The sequence below is a fragment of the Condylura cristata genome, unplaced genomic scaffold, assembly GCF_000260355.1.
Source record: "Condylura cristata isolate star-nosed mole 26May11 unplaced genomic scaffold, ConCri1.0 scaffold00003, whole genome shotgun sequence".
Classification (NCBI taxonomy): Eukaryota; Metazoa; Chordata; class Mammalia; order Eulipotyphla; family Talpidae; genus Condylura; species Condylura cristata.
In genome coordinates, this window is record NW_004567104.1 from 1341172 (window position 1) to 1363275 (window position 22104).

Below are 22104 nucleotides of genomic sequence, written 5' to 3' on the forward strand. Positions count from 1 at the left end.
CTTAAAGGGCTTATTATAAAGCAACAGAATGATGAATATAAAAGCAACAGACACCTGAATCATTTAACATGAAGGAGGAAGAGGGGACCATCAAAACAAGTCAGAGACCTGACTATCTAACAGGTCCATATAGTCTATCACACACTGGTCTCAGTAGAAACCTCAAATAAAAGTCAATAATAGTAACACATAAGACTGTGGAACCAGACTCTGGCCCTGTAAATTGGGAGCCCCACAACTGGGAGAGCATGCCTACTGAACGCTTTCTGCTGTCCCATGCCTGGGAGAGGGCAAAGAAAAGCCAGACTGGACTCCATAAAAAGCCCATTTGCAGAAAAAAGGACGGTAGGGCAAACTGAAACTCACAAATCATCTAGGAAGGCAAACGCCAGGCATGTATACCTGCCAGCCCTGCAAACAGCAGCTGAGGCACAGGTGGGGAGTGGGGAGCAGCAATTACCATTCGGGCAGCCATAGTGTCAAGTAGGCACACATGAGCCAGCTACACATTCAGTGATATCTTTGAACCAAGTGCAAATTATTAGCAGTGTGAGTGTAGAGGTCTGGATATTCCCCTTCCACTGGGAGGCCCAAGCTTTACAGGTCATAACCCCCAAAAGAAAGAAACAACTGGGAGGTGGGTAGGGAAGTAAAGACAGCTTACTGTGGATCAAACCCAGAGGCAGGGGTGACTCTTCAAACTGAGATAGAGTATTAAAGCTCTGGACCACTCTCACACCTCCACCTCACACAAGAAAAACTAAGCAGGTAAATCCCCCACTGCCCAAACCACATACAGACACATAAATACTTATGAATAAGGCAATGTATATATACCTATTGTGTCTCAATACAAGGTAGAAAAGCGAAAGGAGGATGGAAGTCCTGGGGCAAATGCAAAGGAGACAGAAATAAACTATCTGACAATGACTTAAAAACAACAGTAATAAAATTTTAAATGAAATATTGGAAGGTCTGTTAGAGAACGATAATCAGACACAAGATCTACAACAGGAGATCCAGGAACAATGACATTTTTTCACGAAAGAGATTGAAAAGAGATTTTGAAAGATAGACAAACAGTGCTAGAATCAAAATGGCAGAAGAAAAAATTTAGCTGTAGAAAGCTCAAATGAACAAATTACATATTTAGAAGAGAACAAATCAAGACAAAGGGAAAACAAAACTCTATGAGAAATATGAACCTCAACTTGAAGAGGAAACCTATAAATGATTGGGCTTCCAAAGGGGAAGAAAAAGAAATTAGAAATGTCTTGTGCAACCATCCCAAGCCAGGAAGATTCTCAGAGGGACACTGCCATCCTCTTGATGCCAGACCTGAGGGCTCCCTTTTATCCCTTGCTCCACCTTGGTATCTGCATATACATAGGAACAAGCACAAGGCATCCATGGTCATAGGCACAAAAATCTAGGAGGAATGCAAACATAGGTGGTAGCTGTAGAGACCAGCAGTAGGAAGGTGGAAAAAAGCCTGATCAACTCCATTTTACCTATATAAAGATATTTTTAAAAAAATAGTGAGGACTTTCCAAACCTTTCGAGTGAATTAAACATAGAAGTCCAGCAAGTAGAGAGAATACCTGTTGGGTCCTTTGCCTGGACAGACCTCCCCACCTCCCCCACAGAATCATATGCACACTGTTGTGTGGAAACAAAGAATGAGCCATGGGTGCTGGAACAGAAAAACAGGAGGCATGAAGTGTTCCTGCCTTGTGTTTGCTACCTTGTGTTTATGTGACTGTTCTTTGACCCCCATGTTATTGTTGCATGTTATTGATGCATGTTATTGACGCACTTGCTGAGAGCTTCTGCCAACCCCCAGCCCCAGGCTCCATGCTGAAGGGTATAAATAGGGAAGGAGAGAAAGATAAAGTGTGCCTTTGCTTGCTGACCAAGGTGTGTTTTAATCCTGACGTCCTTCTCTCAGACCATCTCTGCTGTCGTGCTGGCGCGGCAATACCTAAATGCACCCTCCTTCACTTCTCTCTGCACAGGAAACTCAGATGCTCTGGTCCAGCCCACAAAGTCACCATATGTAGTCAGGTGGGAACTGTCATTGCAATAGGGTAGCTGCCTCGGATCCCTCATTCTTTTTCACACTCTCACAGTCTGGCCTTTCTGCTGGTAGTTGTGTGAAGAGCGCCTATGATGGTTACAATCTGCTGTGTATTTGATGCTTCACCAGCACCTGTCCCATTTGCCACCTCTGCAGCCCTTTCTCCAACATCACGCTCCAAAGTCTCTCCCATCACCTACACTACGAAGGTACTTCCTGGGGTTATTTCTCTTTATGGCAGCCTGGTGTACAAATACATTCTTCTTGGTGTGTTCATGTTGATGAAACCATATCCTTTCCTTACACTGAGCCATTTTGCTGTTCCGGAAACTATCATCTTCTGTCCTCACCACTGCTGTGAGGCCACAGGGCCCTGCCACTGCCTGCTGTGCCAGGGTTGGTGTGGACGGAACTGAAGGGCAGGGCAGGGCCACAAATGGGTCTCAGCATCTTTGCTCCTGTTGCATCAATTTATTGGCATCCGTTGGTGACTTTATCTGGTGTCCTGTGACTTGCTGAACTCAGCTTTTATTTCTAGGAGTTTTTTGTATAGATTCCTTAATATTTTCTAAGTTGAGTATCATCTGCTAGATTCTGAGTTGTTTGTGAGCAAATATCCTCTCCTGTTCCTTTCATGTCCTCATTGTCTAGGGTATGGTAAGGTATGTCATAGAGGCCCAGTGATATTTTGGGGTGGAGGGGACTAGGGAGAATGGTGAAGGCAAATATACTTGTTATGTTAAGGGGAAGGATGTCCTAAAGGAACTCTGCAGAGCCTTATGGACTCCACCCCCTACTCCAGCTTTCGGGACACTAACTTCTACTTCAATGATTGGAAACTACAACTCCCAGCAGTACCAGGGAGAGAGCTGCGAGGACCCAAGGGCAGAGCTAACAGGAATGAATTCTGGGACATTTGGGGGATAAATAGGGCGCAATGGCATCTTATGCTCTCTCTCACTCGGGAAGCAGCTCTCCTGACGCGTGACTTGGTGTGTTCAGTCAGCCTACCCGTAAGGTATTCCACTTGCTTTGTATCCTGCTCTCTTTCCCTGGGTTGTTTCCTAGTCCTTTTCCCTTTTGTAAATAAACCCATTATTGACCTTTTTGTGTGTACCTGCAGTATAACCAAATTGTGAGCACACCGGGGAGGCCCCACAGACAGGCAGCCCAGTCCACTCTGGGCTACCCTGTAAGTTACAGTGAGAGAGAAAGAGAGGCAAACAAGCTCGCCATTCTTACTTACTTCCAAAAAGGGTGCCCTGTCTAGTATGGGGAGGAAAAGGCATGTTAGTTCCTTCTCCAGAGAGCCATGGAGGCTGTGAGGCCTCAGGAGTTTCCACAGGAACCTTGGAAGTTTGTACAGAAGCCTTAGGAGTTTCCACAGAAGGAGAGTTGCTATTCAGGGAACAATTTTTTCCTGAAGGATTTAAAGGTTTTCAGCAAATAAAAATCTTCCTGTTGTAATTTTGTGCTCCTGCAGTCCTCAGGGAGAGGTGTATTACTACCCCTTTTCTGTGCCACAATACGATCCTGGGTCATACCTAATTTATGGAAGGCACCTTGTATCTGGGCTTGCATAGAGTCAAGGGCAATCCAATTCTCATTTTTAATACTGTTTATAGCTGAATTAAAGGCCTGTATTTGCTGCTGTATGTTTTCAGTAAGAGCCTGAATTTGTTGCAAGTTCGTAGTAGAAGAAGCAGAGTTCCTTCCACTTCCTCTCACAAAGCCGAAAATGTAAAAAAAAAAATGATGTTGATACAAAGTATCAAGAAGCAGACTGCAAAACAGGAATGGCTTGGAAGCCACCCATAGAGGAGAATGAAAGCAACAGCATTTGCCATAAACCAGATTTCACCAGAGTAGTGCTATTTTTAAAACTGGTGGTGATATCCAAAGGGAAAAGGGGTACTGAAATTTAAAGCCAGAACAAAATCGGAAGAACCTAAGCTGGGAAAAAAATTGGTCAAAGTTATGGTGGTAAACATCAGTGAGAGCTCCATACAAAGGGAAAAAAAAGTTCTCATGACCCAAAACAAAGAAGCCATGAGTGCTACAGACCTAATGCACTAACAGTGACCAAGGCCAGGTACTTGGGCTGGTCAATCACGGGTGAAAATTAGGCATGCCCCACGTTGGATGCCAAAAACTGTTATAGGGTAGCCCAAAGTGGACTGGGTCACCTGTCTGTGGGGCCTCACCCATGTGCTCAAAATTCAGTTATACTGCAGGCACACACAAAAGGGTCAATAGCGGGGTTTATTTACAAAAGGGGAAAGGAAAAGGAAACAACTCAGGGAAAGAGAGTGGGATACAAAGTAACTGGAATATCTTAACCTGAAATACCTTACCCACTGGCCTGACTGAAAACACCCAGTCACGCCATCACACCATCTGGAGAGCCATTTCCCAGAGAGCGAGCAAGAGCGAGACACACGTGTGTGCATGCATGTGCAACTGTGCCCTATTTAATCACCCAATGTCCCAGAATTCCTACTAGCTCTACCCTTGGGTCCTTGCAGTTCTCTCCCTGGTTCTGCTGGGAGTTGTAGTTTCCAATCACTGGAGTAGGGGGTAGAGTCCAGAAAGCTGGAGTAGGGGGTGGGGTCCACAAGACTGCAGAGTTCCTTTAGGGCTTCCTTCCCCTTAATATAGTGTTTAACTTACAAAGGATTTGTCTTACATGTAGTTTCATGTGGTTCTCATCAGATCACCAGAGGGTAATAAGAATATGATAAACTATTTTACTAACTACCAAAAAGTTCCTTTATTGCTTACCATTAATCCATGTTTTATTTGATATCTCTAAATGTATGACTTTCATTTCCTTGCCTTAAATTTTATTTTATTTCTCTCTTTTGGATTCTTCTGTTCTATTTTTATACTAAACTGTTCTCTGTTTATCTAGCAGGGATTACAGTATTCTGGATTCCAATTCTCACAGCATGAATTGGTAAATCCAATCAGAAGCTATTTAGGTATCAACCAAAAATATTAGGTGGTTGAACTATCAAGTACTAACAAAGCAAGAAGTCTGGAGGAGCCAACAGGAGGGGAGACAGGTAGGCAACAAGGTAGGTTGGGAAAGCCAGGAGCTGGGGGGCTTGGGCACAGTGCATATTATTATGGACGCCTGGGCCCAGAGAAACCAGGGATAAAAAGGCAGTGCCAGCTGATGAGACACCCTGAGAAGACTCCAGCCAAAAATGCCAGGAAGATGTAGAGAAAGAGCACACATTTGCTGGGAGACTGGGGGGTCGGGGGCCTTGATTGCCTACCTGCCTCCCAGCACCTCCTGATGGATCATGCCTCTTCCTTTGCATGCAAGCCCCTCTGCCTTGTGCGCTTGTGTACTTGGTTCCCTCACAGAGCATTAAAGCTGTAAAATCCACAAAGGTCTCCAGAACTCCTCCTTTCTGTCTGACTGAATTAACAGTGAATCTGCCCTGTGCCTGCTGGCACTAGGGGAAGGTAATAGGAATAAGTCACAGAAATTTTCAAAGATGCAAGTGAAATCATTCACATGGAACTTCTTTGTACATTTTAAGCAATTGCCTAATTTATTTTGAACATGATGAGACTGACAGGTGAGTTGATATAGGGAATCAGTTAAGTATCTATCTGCATTTTCAATACTCAGGGGTGTGTGGGAGTCATTGGGTCCACAGTTGGTCAGAGCATATACTTTCCATTGGGACTAAAGTGTCTACAATCCCACCAATCCCTGCAAGGTAGCTTTAGATTATATGGAATGCGATGAACTTTGGATTTATATCTAATTATTTATCCTATCTCTCATAGTCTTTCCTATACATCTGATATATTATTCCCATTCTCATTTCTATTTCCCACATGCAATTTATTGGACATTTTCCATAATTATCTAAACTGTTGATTACATGCCTCTAAAGAGAAACCCTGGTCATCTAGGTATGGAGTCCTTCCACAGTAGACAGGCAAGTGGAGGTCTAATGCTAGTTTGTTTCTGGTTCTGCTGAATTGGACAGGCTCCCAGGCAGGCTGGACAGTTGAAGTCCCCTTTTAGGACAGAGCTCATGCATTTACTCTCACCAGGGAAGAGCAGACTGTTAGAACTGGTGGGCAGGTTTGGAAAGGAGAGAATTCTAGAGCCTCAGTCACATAATGTTAATTTTCTACTACAAATTTACCAGGTTTGTCATTCCCTCTGGGAGAGCCAAGTGTTGTGGAGAAAGTGTGACTCTCCATAAAAATATATAGGGAGAGGAGGAAGGCTGATGTTCCCAACTTGAATTTGACCAGAAAACCACCCACTGTGTGGAAACTATGAGTAAAACTGCCTCCCCTCACTCTACCTACACCTTTGCAATGGCCTCCCCCAGTCCTGATATTGAGGACTCTACTTTTGTCCTCAGCTGACCACCTGTCTTGGTCCTCAGCCTCAAGAATTCTCAGCCTGGTTTACACATTAAAATCACCTGTGGACCTTCTAGACTATTCCAACACTCAGGACCCCTCCACTGTTCCTGATTCAATTGGTCCAGGATACAGTAGTTTTTAAGTCTCCCTGGTGATTCTAAAGTACAGCCCAAGGTAAGGACAAATGATCCAATGATTTGGATCTCATCAACTCTTGTTCACCTTTATTTGACCAAATCTAAAATGCAGGTAACTCAAAAGGAAGGTAGCCCCTGATAAAGATGTCAGCAACACTGCAGCAACTTCTTCCTAAATTAAAGCCAGAATCTTCTCAACTAATCCTTCTCCATATAAAAGTGTGTTTTTTAGAAGCCATATTTGGATCTTTGTCACTCAGCTATTCATTTACTTGAAAGGAAATGAGAGATTTCTTTCTTCTTGTAGAAATGCTCTGTTATGCCCTCAGCCTATCTGCATCCAGTCATGAAAACCCAGTGAAAGACATTCCATGACATGATCTCAGTGAATTCATCTTTTTAAGGTCACCAATAATCTAACCCAACATCACCCATAATCTCAGGTATTGAGTCAGGGATAATGAAATCTATGACCCCAGCACTTAAGAGGAGACTTGATAGTATGACAGAACTGCTTAAAATACAGTTTTCTCGGCACCACACCTTAATTTCTCTCAGCTGAAGTGAACCCACCTGACTCCAGGCTATTCAGAAGCAGCCCCACTAGTGAGTCTTTGTCACCTATAGTGGCTTGAGGAACAGCTGTTTTGATGCATCGATGTCTCTGATAATTGAACCATTTAACTGCTCCCAAACCACAGGGAATGATTATGCTGGGGTAATAATCCCCAAGAATGACTTTCTCACAGTTACAACACGCTGAGAGGGAACAAAATATGAACTTGCATAAATTAGTCTGCTAGGTACAGTCTATTCTACATCAAATTTTTGTCATAAAGGTGTGTCATATCATAATCTGTCTCACTGTGTAGTTGCCTGACTAGATGAAAGGCAAACATATTTTTGTTTAATTATGAGTTTTGTTTTAAGAACTGTCCTTATAACTTTATGAAGTACATGATATACTTTGGAGATAGACAAAAGTTTTTATTTCAATTTCATTTTTATGAGATTTTAATTTATACTCTATTCTATCCCATTGGCTTTTAGTAAAATGCCAGTTTTACTAAATGAATCAAATTATATGTACCTGATTTTCTTTTTTGTCCAGCTTTTTTTGGGAAACTATGTCACCTCAGGTAAGAGTCTGTCATTTTTGTCAGGGCTGTGGGAATATCATTGTTGTAATCAGAGTAACTAAGTTTGAAAGTTCTTCATGCCATGAAGAGCTTCATTGGCAAGGATCCTAGGCCAGGTAACCACATGTGCATATTTATTCAAGAGGGATACAAACATAATACCTTCCATGTAAGGGTTAGAGATAAAATATGTAAAATTTTTAACATTTATGGGGCAACTAAAAAATGGGTAACTGAAATAAGTATTTTTTTCTTCTGAGTTGTCTCAAAGTCCTTGGAGAAAATGAGTCACCTTCTGAGATTAAAAGATAAAATAGAACAGCAAATTGTAAGAACAATTTCTAAGTCATCCTCCAACAGTTAAAGTTCATACATTTTAAGTTCCAGAAGCCTTATTCAGGGCCAGCTAACCAGAGAACTTCTGAAACACGTCCGCTGGCCCCTCATCGCTTGGGTTAGTCCAAGCCAAAGATATTTGTGGGTGGGAGGGGTGGAGAGAGTACATGCATATATTCAAAATTGTCATACAAGGCTGATTTTATGGAATGCTTTTTTTTGGGAAGGGTATTGGAAGTAGTTATTATGGAAAAGGGAAAAATAAATGTACTTTTCTTGTACTAGACAAGGAAAACCAAGAATTCCTTTACTCAAAAGCATTTTCTCTATATTTCTCACCAATTCAAGGATAATTTTTGCTTAAGTTCCTCATTTGGATAAAGAATATATTTCATGTGTTAACATATTGGTGATTCCTAATTTCTTGCCATTATCAATTTATGAAATCAGATTCAGGGAAAAAGTTTTTCAGTGGAGATAGAGGAAGAGTTTCTAGAAAAAAATGGAGAAAGGAAAATTTGGAAATAAAAGAGATCAGCCTCTCATCATTTTTTTTATCTTCATCCTTTGCTGCTCTCATTAATATTATCTTAATTTTTTGAGTGTTTATGGCTGCTTTGCTCTTTAGAGCCCACTAACCCATCTCCTTAGAATTCCTAAGCATGCCATTCTTCCTTTTCTTCTTCTTTAACCTTCACTTTTCTATGCAAAAATGAAAGATTATGAAAGGTGAAGATAGATGCATTTATTTGGATACTGAAATTTATTTAAGTACTGAAAAATGTTAGATATTTCAGTATACTTTACTTTAAAAATGATGCCCTTTGATGACCAAACAATAAAGGCCTCCAAAACTTACCACTTCTAGTGATACTGACCAAGTCCTGTCAGAGGAGGTGTCAAGCTACTGACACTAGATGGGCCAGGCAATTTTAAAAGCTGGAAGAACAGACAGCTCCATATTATGACAAAGGTCATAATGTGTGAACTGGGAAAGATCACCTGCTTTTACTTCCCTTTACACAGATACAAGAACTGAAAAAAAAAATAATAATCAATAAAGTCATGTGTTTGCTCAAGATCAAATTTCCAGTGAGTGACAGAAGACTTCCTCAAACCCTGGTTGCTTAATCTCAGTAGTTTAGTCTGCTTACTAAGCATTATTAAACTCTCTTTGTGACCGGCACCATGGTAGGTCCTGGTTTGAGATAGCATACAGCCTTTGCCTTCTTGGGTTCAGGATCTTGTAGAGAAATATACATTCTCCTATAATTTCAATACAATATGATTTGAAATAATAGAGTGAATATACAGCTCTGGGAAGAACAGAGGAGGAAAACAACGTGGCCAAGAGAAGTTGAAGCTTTGCCCTTCACACTGCTTCTTTTATCCCATTATTCACTTTCTTCCATAGGAGGAAAACAATTGCTAAACTATTTCAGTGGGTGAGTAAGAACAGACAATTGGGTCCTGAACCAAAAAACAGGCAGATCCAAGCATGCTAGGCAACATGGGGCTAGTGACTTTCCTTCCCCTCCCTTCCACCAGGTAGTCCCCAGGTGTTCTCCTTAGTCTCCCTCCCGCACTTGCTTCTTAAGGAGAGAGGAAGACAGCCATTGTTATCAGAGGGAGGTATATCAAGGACCTCTTCAGCTTTGCCATGGGTGGGCAGTAGTAGGAGAGCAGCAGGAGGCATAAAACGTTGACCAGTAGAACACCTGGGGCAGGTGGGATCAGCAAGAGACAAGTCACACAAACAAGAGGACAGGGAAACAGAATGGTAACTTTCAGTGGTGGTCTTAGAAACCTTAGTTGCCTCAAAATATATATATTCAAAATATATATTCTACCTCAAAATATATTTGAGAAGACACCTGCTTGCTCATAAAGTCATCTCAACATCTCTGCAAACTGGGTTATATATTCATATGGTAAAGAAACTCTAAAATGTGAAGTAAATTAAATTTCTATGAAGCTCTTCATAGAGATTTTCAATAACAAAGTCCGAATAAAAATGCTTTTAAAAGTATGACAAAAGAAAGAAAAAAAAAAGAGTATGACAAAAGTTGCAAACAGTGTTACATGATTGGTTACATTTTATTCTTATTTTTCATATTTCAAAAATATTTTGTATTTTTTAAAGATTTATTTATGCTTACAGAACTGGGGTACAGGCCAGAGTTGCAGGGGCGGTGAGAGGCTTCACCAGAGACAGAGCAGGGAGCAGAACAGGCAGATGATCAAAGTACACTGCTGAGGGAAGCAGCGGGCAGGTCAGGAGAGGTCTGTCACGCCCTGTGGGTCAGCTCCCTGGCCAGGGATTGAACTTGTGCTGCAGTGGCTTCAAAGAGCTTCATAATGCAGTGCTTTAACCCATTGTGCTACCAGGTAGAGCCCTATTCTTTATGTTTTTAATGGCTCCTTGAATTCTTTTGGTAATAAAGAGATCAGCATATCTAAGAATGATTGGTAACCATATGATTCTTGAGTATCATATTTTTTTTAAAGATTTATTTATTCATACAGAACTGGGGTACAGGCCAGAGATGCGGAGGGTGAGAGACTTCAGCAGATACAGAGTGGGGAGCAGAACAGGCAGATCGATGAAGTACACTGCTGAGGGGAGCAGCGGGCGGGTCAGGAGAGGTCTGCTGTGCCATGTGGATCTCCTCCGGGGCCGCGGTAATCGAACTCATGAGGAAGTGGCTTAAGCTTTTTAGTGCTGTGCTTTAACCCGCTGCACCACCAGAGAGGGCCCGAGTATCGTATTTTAATGGTGCTTTCCAGTGTTTCAAATTACCAAAAATAAAAACCCCACACACATTCATATACATATACACACACTGAGCTCAAAACTCAGTTTTTGTCTTGATGGCTACATTGAGAATTTAAACAGCATCATTAAAATTTTACAGGTGACATATCAGGAAAAATTAAGTCCACCAGTTGTGTTGAAAGTAAAAACACCCCTCATTATGAATGAAATTGTGTGCTGGGTATAAATGCCAGTGACCTCTAGAAAATGAACCACTGACCCATAAATGGATGAGAATTACCCAGAGTAAATGAGGCAGACATTTTCCCAGCATAACTGTGCATGCTGCAAGGAAGATTCTTGTTATAATTAAAAGAGATAGAGTGGTCAGTAGGAACATTTATCAAGAACAAACATGGTAACATCACCTGTTTTAAAGTCCATCTTTTATCCTCATGTCATACCATCTATCTGAGTTTTAAAAGACATACATGACAAATAAAAATAGTACGTATAAGCACATAGAGCAGAACTAAACAAAAATTTACTTAGAATATGGATACTGTCAATGTCCAGTTTACTCAGTGCTAAATTGGCACTGTCCAGTGTGCTAGTCACATTGAAATGGCTAATGAGCATTTAAAATGTGGTTGGTTTGGACGGAGATGTGTTATAAGTATAAAATAGCAGGTTTCAATGACATCCCACCAAAAAAAAATAATGTCCCGTGTCTAGTGACTGCTTTTTCTCTATGGCTATAGCACATGGAATAGTACATATATGACTTGAATTTGTGGCTTAGACTCCTATTTCTGTTGGAGAAAATGGATCTAATTGAAAATGTTAGCAAACGAACTGTCATTTATTAGTCCAATGGAATTGAAATATAAATTCATATTAATTGACAAAATTATTTTTATGAGTTAACTTTTCCATTTCTCCTACACTGGTAAGTTTCTGCAAATGCAAATGTTTGCTTAATAACTTTCTAAAGGAAAAATAAGGAAAGCTAGTTCTAAAACATGAATTGGGTTCTGGAAGAAACAAGAGAATTATTTACCCAGGACTCTGCAAGTGATAAATCTTGCTTGAGAAGACAGGCCAGGCCTCTGTTTCTTTTATATTCATAGAGCTTTACTTCTCTATTGGGAAGACAACAGGAAGACTCCCCTTCTTTTTTTTTTTAAAGATTTATTTATTTATGCATATAGAACTGGGGTACAGGCCAGGGGTAGGGAGTGAGAGGATTCACCAGAGACAGAGTGGGGAGCGGAACAGGCCGATCTATTGAAATACACTGCTGAGGGGAGCAATGGGAGAAAGGAGAGGTCTGCTGCCCCATGTGGTCACCTCCCTGGCCAGGAATTGAACTTGTGTGAAGTGGCTGTGGCTAGTTTTGCAATGCTGCACTTTAACTCACTCCATCACCAGGGAGGGCCCAAAATATTTTAATGTTTAGAAAGCATTTCAAAGATACAGGAAAAAACTATCTGCAGTATTTGATGGCAGTAAATAAAAATAATATAGTATTTTTTTATAATATAATAGTTTATTTTTACATCATTTTGTACATTTTTTTTTTCATCTCAGTTGCAATCCCCATGTGTTTCCCATCACTAAGTCACCCATGTGCCATCACCACAGTCCAGTGCACTTCCCTCCCCCCACCGTTTTTTATCCCATTCTCCACTCCACCCCCATAAAATGTCTCTGGTATATGGCTGTTCATTATTCTTATTGTTTTCTCGCCTGGTCCATTATTCTCCTGCTATGAGCGAAACCATCTGGTATTTTTCCTTTTCTTTCTGGCTTATCTCACTAAGCATGATCTTTTCCAGCGCCATCCATGTTGCTGCAAAAGACATGTGTTTCTTTCTTTTTTTTTTGGTTGCTGAGTAATATTCCATTGTGTATATGTACCACATCTTTTAAATCCAATCATCCTCTCTTGGGCATTTGGGCTGCTTCCATGTTTTTCCAATTGTAAATAAAGCAGCAATAAACATGGGGGTGCAGGTATCTTTTTCAATTAGTGTTTTTGTGTCTTTTGAGTAGATACCTTGGAGTGGGATTGCTGGGTCATAGGGAAGCTCCATGTTTAGCAGTGTGAGGAACCTCCAAACAGTTTTCCATAGTGGTTGTACTAATCTGCATTCCCACCAGCAGTGCAGGAGAATTCCTTTTTCTCCACATCCTTGCCAACACTTGTTGTCGCTGGTTGTTTGAAGATGTGCCATTCTTATTGGGGTGAGGTGGTATCTCATTGTGGTTTTGCATCTCCCTTATTACAAGTGATGTTGAACATTTTTTCTTATGCTTGCTGGCATTTCCTCTTTGGAGAAATGTCTTTTTAGCTGCTCTGCCCATTTTTTGATGGGGTTGTTTATTTTTTGTTGAGTTTCATCAGTTCTCCGTATATTTTTCTGATCAATCCTTTATCACTAGTCTTGTATGGGAAAATTTTTTCCCAATTAGTGGGCTGTCTTTTTTTTGTAATGTCTCTTTTGCTGTACAGAAGTTCTTTAACTTGATGTAGTCTCATCTATTTATCCTTGCCTTCACTATCATGGCATTGGGTGCTCTATCTTTAAAGATGTCACTGAAGTGTATGTCATGTAGTGTTTGACCCATCTTTGTTTCCAGGTATTTTATAGTCTCCATTCTTATGTCTAGGTTTTTAATCCACTTCAAGTTGATTTTTGTGTATGGAGTGAGGTAGTAATCTAATTTCATTTTTTTTGCATGTAGCATCCCAGTTTTCCCAGCACCATTTGCTGAACACACTTTCTTTGTACCATTGTATCTTCTTTGCTCCTTTGTCAAAAATTAGCTGTCCATAGAACTCCCCTTCTTTATGAATATGCTGATGAAATTTCATGATAGGATAATGTCATTTTAGAAAAGAAGCTATAAACTCAAGAGGGCACAAATGCCACATGGGCCATTGATTAAGAATTTCTAGCACTGAAAATGGTGTTTTTTTTTTATAAGCATTATGCTTTTTTAGGAAGGATTTGATCTATTTATTCTATAATTTACCCAACCTCATGTTTCATTGAAATAGGTACTTTTATGCTTAAGCAGAGAAAAATTATATTGGAGGTATACTTTGCTGGGTCTTTTAGAAATACAGTGTTTTCACATATCTAGGATGTTATATGGAGAGGGTTTCCAACACAGAACAAATAAGCAAATCAAAGTTTTCTACACTAGGCTGGGGGAAATGTTCAGGGTATGTTTGGGAGAGGGATAAAACAGTTGTTTAACTGTCACTGACTGCGAATCCTCGCAGAAAGCAAAGGAGGATCATCTGATTAAGAAAACATCACAGGCAGCGTCAACACAGGCATGGCATAAAAAGTTTTCACAGACTTTCACAGATACTTTCAGAGGTTTGTGGCTAGGTGATGATTAAAAGAGACAAAATAGGCCCTCCCTGGTGATGCAATAGGTTAAAGCTCAGCACTAAGAAGCTAAAGCCACTTCAGCATGAGTTTGATCCCCGCCCCGGAGGTGACCACATGGCACAGTAGACCTCTCCTGACCCACTCGCTGCTCCCCTTAGTAGTGTACTTCATCAGTCGACCTGTTATGTTCCTCACTCTGTCTCTCGTGAATCCTCTCACCACCCCTGCTCCTCTGGCCTGTACCCCAGTTCTGTATTCATAAATAAAAATAAATCTTAAAAAAAAAAAAAGACAAAACATGTGAGGCATTTAGTGTGTAGAAAGAGTTCAGAATACAGGCTATCATCTGGAAACTTGTCCTGTGGGCTGAGTAAAGTTTATCTCCCTTCACTGTCAAAATGCAAAGACTCCAGAAAATTCACTCTAAGCACTCTGCTTTTGTCTAAATTCATTTGTATAAAGCTTTACTCATGCTCTATTTGCCAGTGACTCATGGTTAAATCATTTCACTCATCTTCTTCCTCTTTTCTTTTAATACAGTTGCAAAGCTTTGTTCTCCACACCCCTCCCCCCAAGAAAAGCTGAGCAACTCTAACATACTCATAACCTTAATGAACTAATGTCATTCAGAGAAAGTTTGTATCCACTTCATGACTGTAGTTGATGATAATTTCTTGAAACTCTGAATACGAATTCTTAGGAATTTTCTAGAGTCCTATGAAAATTCTTATCACCTAACCTATGTGAGGTGAAGATTGGCATCCAATGACTGCTAAGAAGATATAAGGATTGTAGCAGAAATATAAATAGGCCAGCAGTGAAATTTAATTAACACTGCATATGTTAATAATAAATTCAATTAATTTGGTCTTATACCTATACTAGAGGAAAAATACTCAGGCAAAATAATAATCCATTTTAAATGCTTCAGTTGGTAACCTCCTTTCCCGAAGAGTGATTTATACAGTAATTTACTGGCTTTGTCTTCATAAGATTGTTCTAAGTCAACCCTTTTGAAATAATCATAATTTCTGAATGTGTGTTGTGAGAGATATAATAAATGACTTCTTATTAAATTTCATTTAATGAGTTATCTATTCATATGGCAATTTTTTTTACATTCTCTCAAGATAAACAGTTTGTAAATACTGTGGACAACATTTCCATTTCACTAAAACCACAGTAGGAAAATCTGCCTTATACTTTCTACATGATTTGAGGATCAATCCGTTTGCAATTATAAACTAAAGAGACATCTATTTTTTTTCCCAGGGGGCAAAGTAGATCATTCTAAATTTCTATAGCCTAGAGATCTCAAATTGGTTGGTTATGGGGAAAAAAAAGGGCTATTTATTAGCAGGAAAGATCTTAACAGGAATTGCAGGAGAGATGCAAGAAATAAAAACACAGAGAAAAAAAGCAAACGTTGAAAGGTAGTTGAGGTTGATTAAGTAGATTCTGACACTTTTAAAGAACAAGACACATTATGAGAATCTCCTACAGTCTCCCTATTTCTCTCAGTCCAATTGTAAAAAGAACTCACATTTTCTCATATAAGTTTTACTATTTAAGAATTTTAATTCCTTATCTTTTCCAAAACTCAATTACATAGCAACTCAGTTACTATATGCTATAATAAAAATAGCCATGACGAAACAATAAAGTTAGAAAAATAATAAAAACTAGGAGGAAGAAATTACTATCATGAAGGAAGAAATGAAGCCTAGCTGTTTTAAATAGTTTGCACCTATATAGAAAGCTTTGCAATAAACAGGGCAAGCTCTTAAAAAATAATTCCCTGCAGCGCTTGGAAGTATACCTATGTTATTAAATAATTCAAACACAGCTGTTACTTACAAGAGAAGCGAAACGGCCTCGCTCCTAAGCCGCAATGCCTTATTCCCTCTCCGTGGAAAAGCCCGTACTGCATCTCACCCATGAACTTGTCCAGCTCCTGCCCTGAGGCATTGACGAGCAGAGCCCCTGTTTTGCAGAGGAAGGTGGCTTTAATCCACAGTGGTGTCCCCAGAGCTGTCACAACTCCGAGGGCACACAAGAAACTTAGCACTCCGGCCATGCAAAAAATTATTTTCTTCTGTTGGTTTGGCATGTTGAGAAGTGGCTTTCATGCGGATGAGGTTCAATGCCAAGACTTTCTTGAGCGACGAGAATGACTTCCCCTTTGGCTGCATTTATTATAGAAACTGAATAAACAGACCCCACTGAAAAAGCTCCTTTACCATTTGGACAGAGGTTCTGCCAGGTTAAATGTCTAATTCCAGGCTGCAAGCTTCTTCACCACATTACAGAACTACTCTATATTCTGTCTCTTCTCTCTAAGTTGAAACCTTTGGACAAAGAATCTGTAAACTAAAACTCTTCAAACTGCATTTGAGTATCTCCTCTGTGTTACTTGGTAACAAGGGTCTAAGGTAACAGATGGAGCCCTATGTGTAACTTGATCAGTACCTTCCCTCTCTTCAGCCTTTTGTTTGACTGTTGAAAGTTCAGAAAAAGGCTTGGCTCTTACGGTAAATAGCTATTTGAGATGCTCTTTTTTTTTTTCATTTTGTTTATTTTACATTTTAGAAATAAGAAAAAGTGATTTATAAAAGAACCAAGAAAAATACATGGATATTATTTGTGAAAAGAAATACCAGATAAGGTTTTATAAAGAATATAAAACGTTCAAAGAATGCTGAAGGTAACTTCTTAGGCCTCAGAATTTTATTTACACTTTGACTCCCTCAAGGAAGTACTGTACCTTTGAATTTCTATCTATGAAAATATTCAAATATGATTTGATATTTAGCAGTAACTGTTTCTTTGAAAAGGCTTAATAATCTTTCTCTAAAATTCGCTATTGATTCTCAAATAATAAATGTGCAATTTCCATAACCACGGATTAGTGTTTTCTCTGAGCTCCTTATCTATAACAATGAAAATTTTCAAAGATAATCAGTATTCTAATATTTTTGCAATTCATCAAAACCACCTTCATGAAATCCGAAACCAGTTGTACATTGTAACTGCCCAGTATTTGCGACTGGGTGTGCTACATCACCGAAACCAAGGTACCCACTAGATTCTGTGACTGGAGTCCAGGGCTTTTCTGAAAAGTTGTCCCTCATAAATTCTTTCTATTTTTAATTTGTTTCTTATTCTTATTAATTGTTTTATGATTTCTATTTTCATATTCAATCTGTGCTTTCCTTCTCTCTTTATGACTAGAAAAATCAGACTTCTTAAAAAGTTCTTTGTCAATCATTCATTTACGCAATCATATAATTTGGGGATTACAACTTGACACCTACATATATGCACATGCTTCACTTACCCTCCACCACAGCCAATACCCTAATTGTAGCAAGATATGATGTTAGAATTAATTTTGTGGATAGAAAATGCCCAAGATCAGGCCATCGGGATTATCCTGTAACTTGTTCTCTCTCAGACCCATTATTTGGAAGTAGTATCTAGTATCAGCAGAGAATTTGATTCAAATCTTTCTTACCCAGCACACAAAAATAAAGAGACGCAGGTGTATTTAAATTTCTAAGTACTTTCTTTTAAAACTTTTGGTTGCTTTGAGACTATATCAAGGAAATGTGGCTGCAAGGGTCTGAGAAGTACCAGACTCTGTAAAGCAGGCAAGGGTATTGGCATGAAAAGTAGGGATTGTAGTAAGACAGCTCTAAGAATATGCCACCGAAGAGCAAGGGGCCCAGCAGAGGCAACTGGGTAGAGTGACTTGAGTAAGGTTAAGTTGTGGGGTGAGTTTAGTTAAATTGTCAAGATCTTCAAACTAAAGCTCACAATTCAGTGACAACTTTTTAATTCTGCATTTCCAAACAGATTCCTCCTTCTACTAACAGATGTAGGATAGATGTATGTGTACAATGGTGTTCCCATCTTTACCAGACTGAGACCTACAAAGTAAGAAAACCAGTGTGTTCTGTAATTGGAGGAAACAGAACATTTCCAAGTTGAGAAATGAAATTACTTATAACTTTATTAGTGCTGTGACTATTTCTATAGAAAAGATAAAGAGAGGGCTAGTTAACATAGGACAGTGGTTTGGTGAACCAAAACCCGGCCAAGTATATTTCAAGTTATCCGAAAAGAACAGCCCTGTTATGGATGTAGAAAGCAGTGAATCATATCCATTCTTAAGTTTGTACCAATCCATAGTGAATTGATACGAGAAAAATAAGTACAACTTAATGAATTAACATTTTATTCTGAAATTTTGCCCTTCCAAAATTTTGTTGTTAAATTTTCCTTTCTTTGATAAAATAATGGTAGCTGAAGTTTTAATGTCCTTACTTGACACATTAAAAATTTGTCAAACTATATCTGTTCCATTTAAAAAAAACAAAATCACCCACTGGCCTGTGTAAAGAAAGGATGAGGCCTGAAGCTTAGTCATAGCCTGGATTTTTCTTTGTCCTAACCCAGTGGTTTTCAGACTTGAGTGCTCACTGGAATCACAAGAGATTCACACATACTGCTCTAGGTCCTTATCCTTGAGTTTCAGATTTATTTTATTTTAGAGAATGGCCTTAGTGTGAAAATGCCCTCAGTGATTGCTATGTACAGACATAGCTTGGAGCCAGAATTTTTCCCCCATTCCCTCTGAGCAGCGTTCTGATTACTAACTAGGCTTTATAGGCTTTAGGTGCTTGAATGCACATGGTCATGAGTTTTCTGGTTAGTAGAGAGGAATACTCTCCAATAAATTAATAAATTGGCACTAACGCATAGAGCTAACACTTCCTTAATTTTGGGAAGCACAAAGAACATGATTATGTCAAAATGTCCTAATGAGGTCAAGTTTCAGCATATCCAAAATTAAAGACTAGCTGTGGATAATAGAGTCACCATGCGAATGACAATGATGATGTCTGCAGGTTCTGAAACAGCCCCTCTTGGCTCCTACACCCACCTCACCTACTCTCTGTGCAGGTTCCTTTCAAATCTTAATACCAACCACCCACAGGGAGTGTGTGTGATCCACCCTCTGAGAATGATATAATAGAATCTGGCAGTCATTATGCCTGACAGCCTTCTTTTGAAATTTCATCTTAAATGTCTTGAATGACAGTGATGACACCATTTTCCTTGCAGTCTCTCTGAGAAATTGAGTCATTAATGTCAGCAAGTTTTCACCAAGTATCCTACTGAAATCTTTACTTCTCTCAATCGTAATAGCAATACACTTGGTGACACAGGAAAATGGAAGGAGGCCTTCCTGTCTTCCCACAGAACCACATTTAGGACTAGATCTAGTTGGTTCTTAAGGTGACAGAAAGGAGAGAAAGGAGTACAACTGAAGACATTTTACTTTCAATGGAAGATTTTTCCTTTGTCACACTTATTTGACTTTATTTGTTTCTTCATTCAAAAACAAGAGAAAAAATATATAAAATAACAATAAGACTCAAATCAAAAGACATGGGAATTCTCATGTATTTTGCTCCCTAAGAATAAGAGACAGTATAGTATGATATGGAATGAACAGTGACAGAAAGATGTAACCCAGGTTCATCACTAAGACTTCCTTAATTTCTCTAGCATTGTTTTTATTCATTTATATAGTAAATGAATAAAATAGGCAATTACCAAATTATTTTTAACAAGAAGAACCATTTTCTTCACTGAACTTTTAGGTGGAACAAAGGATAAAATTGAGCTGCTTGTAAGCTGGAATGAGTGGGATCAAGTAACTCTGTTAGTGCTTTCCATCCTCTACTCCCTGAAAGCCCCTTTACTTATACCCCAAAAGTCACCTATGAGAAGCACAGTGATGAACATGGATTCTTTAGTTTCCTTTTTTTTTTTTTAAAGATTTATTTATTTATTCATATAGAACTGGGGTACAGGCCAGAGATGCGGAGGGTGAGAGGCTTCACCAGAGACAGAGTGGGGAGCAGAACAGGCAGATCGACGAAGTACACTGCTGAGGGGAGCAGTGGGCGGGCCAGGAGAGGTCTGCCTCACCATGTGGACTCCTCCGGGGCAGGCGGGAATCGAACTCATGAGGAAGTGGCTTAAGCTTCATAGTGCAGTGCTTTAACCCGCTGTGCCACCAGGGAGGGCCCTCTTTAGTTTCCTTTTAACTAAAATATATTTTTTGTAGGTTATGGAATTAAAATTTTTCCATTTGTTATATTGTTTTTTTCCTTGCTAACTGTTATAGCTAATTTGGTTACTTTTATAGAATGTCATATTGCCTAGAAACACAATATGACTGATTATTCCAATTATCAAATGCTAATTTTTTTATGTAATTAGTTTCTAGATTTTGTCTAATTTGTCACCAGCAATACTGATTTTGGTTTTCTTCCAAATACATCATTATACTCCAACGTTTCTCTGAGATTCAACAAGGATTTATTAAGCTTCCTATTCAAAGATGAGATCTTTCTAAATCTATCCCATTTTTCTCATCTTTAAAACAAGATATGGCAAGTTTGATTGATGTTTCTTGAGTAATTCAAGTTGCTGGTGATCCTCAGTAGCACTGTAATTCTCTAATGATTGTGAGGAAAAAAAAACACACTCCACAGAAAAAGTTGATTGACTTATTAAGGAGGAAATTACAATGTGTGTTAGACCTTGATTGCAGCTAATATTTGTAAAGCTAATTGCTTGAACTAGAGAACCAAAAGGGTTGAGAAAAGGAAAGTAAAAGAAAACAAATTTCCCTTGAAATACAGACAAAGCCAGAGTGGAGTTGGACTGAAAGATAGAATTCAGTGAAAGCATTTTCAGAGCTGATGATGGTTATGGGGACATTTTGAGTATGTGTAAAAGTTCAGCTTCTTTGAGACACCTTATTGTTAGGAGAATTTCGCACCAGTACAAATAGTAATGGACTGATCACAAAAATATACAAAGAACTCACATGATTCAACAAAATCAAAATAAATAACCCAGTCAAAAAATGGGCAGAAGAGCTAAGATGATATTTCTTCAAAGAGGAAATGCAAATGGCCAACAGGTATGTGAAAAAATGTTCAACATCATGTATAATCAGGGGAATGCAAATAAAAACCACAATGAGGTACTGCCTTACACCACTGAGAATGTCACACATTAAAGATACAGAGAACAACAAATGTTGACAAGGATGTAGAGAATAAAGAACTCTCCTACATTGCTGTTGAGAATGCAAACTGGTCAAGCTACTATGGAAAGCTGTGTGGAGGTTCCTCAAACTACTAAAAGTAGAGCTACCATATCCTATGAACATACCCAAGAGACACAAAAACATTAATTCAAAAAGATACGTGTACCCCTATGTTTATTGCGGTACTATTCACAATAGGTAAGATATAAAAACAAACCAAATGCCCAAAAATAGATGAATGGATCAAGAAGATGTGGTACATATACACAATGGAATACTGTTCAGTGATCAGTAAATATAAGCTCATTCCATTCACAGAGACATGGATGGAACTAGAAAGTGTACGCTCAGTGGAGTAAGTCAGAAGGAAAAAGAAAAATATCAAATAGTTTCACTTATGGGGGAATATAGGTGAACAAAATGAGGTAAGGAAAATTAATAATTATAACAATATAACAAAACTAATGGTCAACCATAAGTAAGAGATATTCTGCAAGGGATGGGGAAGAAAAGGGATAAAAACAGGAGAGAGAAGAGCACTAGGGGCTATGGTGGTGGTTCACAGTGAACTTGTGGTGGGAATTTTACAGAGAATACACAATGATGTAAAAGATACAAATAAAAAATTATTATTAATAAAATAGTAATAATATGGGGGAAAAAAGAGAGCTGTGCTTCTTTGACAGAGAGTGAGTCAGGAGCAGAGGAAGATTATGCCAA

General features: G+C 39.1%; 1 protein-coding gene across 2 annotated transcripts in view; it reads right to left on the bottom strand.

The window, feature by feature from the left end:
• Positions 1–16404, bottom strand: part of CLRN1 (clarin 1) — a 46990-nt gene extending 30586 nt beyond the window's left edge. The window contains exon 1 of one of the 2 annotated variants that reach the window (XM_004674921.1): positions 16110–16404. In XM_004674921.1, coding sequence (XP_004674978.1) covers positions 16110–16362 — 253 coding nt within the window. In that variant the 5' untranslated portion in view covers positions 16363–16404. The remainder of the gene's footprint in view (positions 1–16109) is intronic. The other variant, XM_004674920.1, reaches the window with a different exon arrangement.
• Positions 16405–22104: the final 5700 nt, after the last annotated feature.